Below are 7,269 nucleotides of genomic sequence, written 5' to 3'. Positions count from 1 at the left end.
TCGTATAAATTCATGTTCTGGTCCCAACAAAAAGAGCGGATAGTTTTGTGTCAAGGAGGAAAAAGATGCTTCTCTCTGATTACAGGAAGCAAACAAAATCAAATAAATGTGAACGCAATTGAAATTTTAAGCATATCGAATCTCGATGGCTCTGGGACAAAGAATATGATAGAGTTTAAAGGGATTTTTTTTCCATTTTTGGTTGTGAATATATTTCCTTTTATGGAACATGGAACATGGAACAACAAAAGAGTTTTAAAAATAAAGATGCATATTGCCTGTCCTTAAGAAAAGAATTGATTGTTAAATCAGCAAAGTTTCCACAATACAAGAATAAATACAATTGGCAGAAAACTAATCTTTTTGGAAAATATTCTAGACTTTATACTTTATTGGAAGTTATTCTTATTCTGATTGTATTTTGTTCAGTTTTTACTGTGACCAATATATGTTAGAGCTTCTCCAACTAAAAATAAAGTTCTTGCAAGATATTTCATAATTAAAACTAAATAAAAATAACAAAAAGTAAGAGAAAAAGGAAAAGTTTAACTAAGTTTAAATAAAAATAATAAAAGGAAGAAAAAGGGAAAAAATTTCATCGGTTTCTCGTTTGAAATAATTAGTGGTATAAACTTACATAATTATCTAATTAAAATATTTTTTATTTTTATCTTTGGAGAAATTATCACAGTTTCTTACGGATAAAAAATGCTCTTAGTAATGTCTTCCCCAAGATTGTAATGGCGTAGTTTTGAAGTTGAACATAGCGGAGTTTAATTTTTCTTCTTATATTCTTAGCTTAAAGTACGAAGATAAAGCTAATTAAAGGCAATTAAATATCATCTTCTACTACAAAACGAAGACAAAGCTAATCCAAATGAGTTATTACAGAAGGAAACAAATATAGTACAAACTGGTAAAGTCAATCTAGAAACTATTACATCCACACAACCATAGATAACATAAACACCAATAAAGCCCACAAAACAAAGTGGTTCTTATGTTAAAATAAGTAAAAATTAAGGAGTAATATAAACTCCAAAAATGATGTTTGACAAGAATCTTTGTACGTCAACATTGAATAGATATCATTCTAAACCAACATGGTTCTCATCATATCTTCTGTATCTGGTGCAGACCGGCTCTTAGCCCTGGAGATTGGGAGGAGAGGAGGAGTTTCTCCATGTGTTTTCGACGTCAGTTCTTCAGCTCTCTCTGCTTGGACTGCCCAATCTGTTCTCAAGAGTGCAAACAACATGAGAGAAGCACATGTCGCTTGAGCCGCAAGCAAGCCGAACCACAGACCTGGAAACCCTAGTTTGAAAATGAAGCCTAAAAGAATAGCCACCGGCATGCCCACAAAGTAAAACGAACCCAAGTTTATGTTGGCACCCAGTGTTGGCCTTGCACAGCCTCTCAAAACACCACAACCGGTCGTTTGAGGACAGTTCCCGAGTTCACATAAACCCACGATGGGCAATGCAATTGAAGTCAGCTCAAGAATCTCTACATCCGTGGTGAACAAGCGTCCCCATCGGTGCCTAACAAGCAAGGTGAACACCATTGCCATTAGGCCTAAGGCGGTCGCGCAGAGCAGGGAAATGATCATGGACACACGAGCTTTCGCCGGGCGTTTAGCCCCAAGCTCATTGCTGATTCTTGTGGACACACCGAGGCTGAGAGAGGATGGAAAGACGTAGACTAGAGCTGTTGTTTGGATCAAGATTCCCATGGAAGCAACGGTGGCTCTTGGGTTAGCCAAAAGTCCACACAAAATGATCATGAACTCGTACCACCACCATTCCAGACAAACGGATACACAAGTGGGTATTGCAAGCGAGAGCAAAGACGACCAACCTTTAAGAGAGTCCATAGTAAGTGGGACCCATGTATCACTATGCACGCTTGTGAAATACACAAAAGAAGATAAGAGGACTACGAGGTTGAGATTGGTTAAGACCATAGCAATAGCGACTCCCGCGACTCCCATCTCGAGCTTCACCACAAAAAGAAAGTTCAACGGAACGTGAAGGAGGACGGAGACGGCCGTGGAGTAAGTCACAGGCAATGTGATGTTTTGTGTTCGGAGGTAAACACGAAGAGGATGAAGCAGAGAGAGGAGGAAGAGGTCAGGGATGGCGAATAGAAGGAAATTTTGTGCAACGGCGGAGATCTCTTCGTCTTGGCCGCACCACAAGAGGATTCGCCTCATATTGAGCCAAGAGAAGGAGATGGGAACCGAACATGAGAGGAGGAGGAGGACGGTTCTTTGAAGGGTTAGTCCTAAAAGCTTCATTTGCTTAGCACCGTAAGCTTGGCCGCAGATTGGCTCCATCCCCATGGACAAGCCGGAGATGACGGAGTAGCCGGTGATATTGGCAAAGCCGATGGAGAGAGATCCCCCAGCTAACTCCAGTTCGCCGAGGTAGCCAAGGAACAACATGGATATCATTGCTCTTGAGTACATAAGAAGCCCGGTCATTGCCGTCGGCCCAGAGATTCTTCCGATCGCTTTCACTTCCTCTATGCCCTGCCGCCAAATTATCAAAGACAAAAAAGCAAGTCAAGAACAAGAACCGTCCACGTCTGTAGATATTTTTAATCAAACCAAACTTTTATATTTTTAGGTAATGATTTAATTTTTTTAACAACATAGTTAATGATTAATTTTTTTCTAGTCGGATAAAAACCTTTGACCAGAAAAAACCAAAAAAATCCAAACGATGAATGGAGTTTTGAGGGAAAAAAGAGTAGTATATTTTAGTCAAAAAAAAAGAGTAGTATACTTTTTTTTTTTATTGAAAATATACTTTTTATCTTTTAATGATAAGAGTAGTATACCTCGAGAAAAGTTGGCCATCTATTAATGTCTAGGGAACCGTCATCGGTGAAATCGGAATAATGGGGATGGTCAGCATCACAGGTTTCGAGTTTTGATAAATGGGTTTTGTCTTTAGAAGATAGTAAGGACGAGGAAGAAGATGGTGTTAAATTACACATGGTTATTGAGGCGAGTAAAATGGTTTTGAGCGAAGTAGAGATAAAGAGACAGAGCCCAGAATTTGGCTTTTGGAGGCAAAATGATTTATGCAAATGACAAACGAAACAGAGAGGAACTATATTTTTAATGTGGTATTGGTTGGGCCTTTTGGAGGATAAAACTCTCTATTTATAGTTGCAAAGATTGATGTCATCTCGACGTGTGGCTCTACAACAGTTTTGAATTCTTTTTAACATAAAATCATTTTCTTTCTAATCTTAGTGGGATTTTTTTGTTTCCTTTGACTTAAAAATCGTGTGTCGACTGGAAAAGGACAATAGGGACAGAAACAATTGTATAGGATAATGGACTATATAAATCAATCTAGAAAAATAAAACTATAATCCTTCAATCTTAGAATGTCTTGTAAGTTTTTAACCACTTAATGATGATGAATTAATTTATCCAGCGAAAACATTACCAACAATATATCACTTCGGGAGCATGACTGATTTCACATAAAAAAAAGATTCTCTCTATTTATTTTACATTATACTTCTTATATACATTTAGGATTAGGTCGAGGGGCGTTTGATCCGCTAACCTGCAGGTTTTAGTTCTTTTTTTTTTGTCAAAAATCCGAACTACACGACCTGCAAACAAATAAATTTATATTCTCTTCCGCTTCACTTAATTTTGCGGGTAATCGGCGATAAAATTTTCTTTAAAACAATAATTATTTAATTGAAATTTTCTAAAAATCATAAAATAATATATTTATAATAAAAATTTACTATTTTAAAAATTTTCAATTATTATTTTTTAAAAGTTCTTGTACTTTTGAAAAATGTGACTTTTATAAAAAAAACTTTGAAAACATTTTTTTTAAAAAAATTGCGGGTTGAAAGATACTCCTAATTCAAAATCTACCAATCCACCTCCGCTCAGCATTAAATACTCATAACCCACACAACACTTGCAATTTATTTTTTCAGATTGTTCGATTCGCATTCGCCTCACAACGGGTTAAACGGGGCAGGGTCTGCGGGTTAAGACTCATATTCCTAGACCTATATACATTCCAGCTTGTAATACATAATAATGTCTAATAGTTTATGATCAGAGCTTTGCGCGGAATAAACATTGCACACGTAAATTATTTTTATGTAGTATTATTTATTCTGTAACACATTAACTATTACGTATACACAAACACATAAGTCAAAAGTAATCACTCTTGTATATTTACAATTATTTCATCCTAAGTAAATCTAAACAATTACTCCCTCCGCTCTTAAAAAATAGTATTTCTAGTGTTTTCACATATATTAAAAAAACACATTAAATCACTATAATAAACTTATTGTTTTCCGTGATTTTCAATTTTCAACAACTTTTGGCCAATAATAATTTATATTCCCTCTATTCCTAAAAGATAGTTATTCTGGAAAAAAATTGTTTTTAAAACATGGTTGTTTTATGTTTTCTATGAAAAATTGCAAATTTTAAGAAAATTAATTGGTTTTATTGGATTACTATTGGCCAAAAGTTGTTGAAAATTGAAAATCTTGGAAAATAATAAGTTTATTATAGTGATTTAATGCGTTTTCTTAATATGTGTGAAAACACTAGAAAGACTATCTTTTAGAAACGGAGAGAGTAAAACCAATTAATTTTTTTAAAGTTTGCAATTTTTCATAGAAAACATAAAATAACCAGTTTTTAGAAACAATTTTCTTTCCAGAACAACTATCTTTTAAGAACGGATGGAGTACTTCTATCTATTTTGTATGGTATATAATTAAATTTAAATAATATTAGTATCATTATACAGTGTATTTTAGTATGACTATTTTCTTTTGTTAGCTAATATCTCTTAAGTGAGACTTTCTAACCATGTGGGTTTTGTGAACATTTATTTATTTTAACAAAAATTAAATTATTGTTAACAAAATTTTCAATGTGGAACTTTTAATAGTTATAAAATTTATAATCATTCTTGAAAGTTCACTAAAATTTTGAAATTAAAATATTAAGTTCTCAATTCTTGTTCAATGTAATTTTGAAATTAACATACTTATATATTTTGTTATGGCATATAGTTTAATATATATATATATATATATTTATATTATGAATATTTATTAAATGAGATTTTTACTTATAAGTTTTTATAATCATGTGTATCTCTTTATAATAAAATTTTCAATCCATTGATCATAAAATTTTAATGTGAAACTTTTAACAGTTTTAACAATTTATAGTTGTTTTAAAAAAATCAAAATATAACATATACGAAAATCTAAACTTTTGATTGTATTATTAATTTAGTTATTTGATTTATTTTAATAATATAAAATTAAGTTAAATGATGAAAGATACAAAATTATTAAATAATTAATTTTCATATATATATATATATATATATATATATATATATATATTAGGTAATTTCATAGTTTTTATTTAAGAAAAATTGATTGCGCACTATAAATTAATTTTATGATTAGTTTAATAAAATGTATAATATATGTTAGATGGACCAAAATATTTATTTAATAATTTTTAATATTATATAAGAGATTAAAGATCTGTTTTTTCTCGACCATATACTAATATCTAAAACTATCAATTTAATATACATTTTACTAAAAAAATATTTATCTTTTCATTTATTTGTTAAAATAGAATTTCAAAATTAAATGTGCTTAAATTAGGTCAGTAAGAAATGGATAACATGTTGAGACGACTTGTCATACCATATGCACAAAAAGTAATATGAAATGTTTCAAACTTCTTAAAATTTATGCGTCCGACTGCATGACAAGGCCGTAGACACACATGAAGAGCTTAATTATATGAACGTTATAAGTAATATCAGAATCGAACCCAAACTAATGTGAAGTTTTGTGTAGAAGAGATGAGATGCCATGAAGAAGAGAGCTTCGAGATGGGATGAGCTCGGAGATGGGTAGATCGAAGAGAGAGATTGAGATGTCCGAGATCGAGAGAGAACTGGAGAGGTGTTGGAGATCGAGAGATGAGAAGCTGCGTTAATGGGGACGAGAGAAGAGAGGCTGCGTCTGCGGCAATTAGAGTTAGGTTTTCTTGTAAATATTGAATTATGTTAGGGCCAAAATTGTAATTAGCTTAAATAGATGCAAGATTTACGTTGCGATCGCAGGTTTTTATGGCGTCTGACGTAGGTGCTGGCGTTTTGATGCAGACGCAGACGCACGTATCGCCGTCAATGAAACGAACAAGCTCGCTGCGAAAATCATTGCCGCAGACGCAGACGCCGGACATGCGACAACCAAACGAACAGCACTTAAGTAGAAAACAAACAAAAAAAAAACTTCTTTTACAAGATGTTTGAGTTCTGATTTGCTATTTGCTAAGATCGAAATCAAAGCCCACTTTGGCAAAACTATAAGTATAGAGAGAAAAATATAGGATAAAGGAACGGGCTTTGTGGTCAAGTGGCAGTAGAACTATATGACACATTTCAAATTCGATCCTCTTGTTATCTGAAATTAAGTAACATTGTCTTGTTCACCTAATGCAGATATAGGTCTATGCTTTATGATTCATTTGAATGCCCTGGACAAGAAGTTCATCCGTGGGTTTGCGACTCTGAATTCAATCTCAACCAGGTAAAAAAAACTTCTTCAAGAAAAAAAAAGATATGAGATAAAAAAAAAATTTGATTAGTTTATTATTATTTTTAAATACCGCCAAAACATAAAGAAACATAAGTCGGTTCTATTTAATCCTTTCTTTTGAGGATTAGATGTAATTATGACAAACAGATAAATCACTTAAGAGTTAAGATTACTCCATAACTCCATATACTTTCCGAGAGATAATGCTTCCCTATATACTTACGGTTTGACTTAGGTTTTGTTAGTCAAACAAGATAAGATTTAATACTACTCAAACATGTTTGATGCAACTGTAATATAAATCTAGAACTAAGATACTATCCGTGTTAAAACGCCGACTTTTTTTAATTTTCAAAATCAACAAAAAATTAATACCAATCAATTGTAATGATCGGCAGCGATTCATGCATGGATATACCAGTTACACGTTTCCTCCAAATATTTTGTTAGACTATGTAAAGTGGTTTCGACACTCATTTTATTTTCCATACCTTCATTTTTTCTTTTTAACATTTTACATTATATTTTTTATTCAATATATATTTTAATTTTTGACCTTTACAGTTGGTTAATTTGTTTTAAAAAATTCAACACTCTACTCTACTATTATTAATTTATATATTTATG

At 32.5% G+C, this 7,269-nt stretch overlaps 1 protein-coding gene across 1 annotated transcript; it reads right to left on the bottom strand.

Annotated features, from left to right (window-relative positions):
- Positions 1-869: 869 nt before the first annotated feature.
- LOC108827083 (protein DETOXIFICATION 48) lies at positions 870-3,123 on the bottom strand. The gene is made up of 2 exons (XM_018600431.2): positions 2,842-3,123; positions 870-2,530 (listed from the first exon to the last, which is right to left on the bottom strand). The coding sequence occupies exons 1-2, from the start codon at positions 2,998-3,000 to the stop codon at positions 1,094-1,096; spliced, it is 1,596 nt and encodes a 531-aa protein (XP_018455933.1). The 5' UTR covers positions 3,001-3,123; the 3' UTR covers positions 870-1,093.
- Between the last annotated feature and the right edge of the window lie 4,146 nt (positions 3,124-7,269).

Source organism: Raphanus sativus, chromosome 9 (assembly GCF_000801105.2).
Source record: "Raphanus sativus cultivar WK10039 chromosome 9, ASM80110v3, whole genome shotgun sequence".
Lineage (NCBI taxonomy): Eukaryota > Viridiplantae > Streptophyta > Magnoliopsida > Brassicales > Brassicaceae > Raphanus > Raphanus sativus.
The sequence above is the reverse complement of the archived record's forward strand: the minus strand, read 5'-3'. Positions and strand labels throughout refer to the sequence as shown.

Coding starts and splice junctions, on each gene's coding strand:
- LOC108827083 (XM_018600431.2), bottom strand. CDS start 3,000: ATGTGTAATTTAACACCATCTTCTTCCTCGTCCTTACTATCTTCTAAA. Junction 2,531..2,841: donor GATGGCCAACTTTTCTCGAG/GTATACTACTCT, acceptor ATTTGGCGGCAG/GGCATAGAGGAAGTGAAAGC.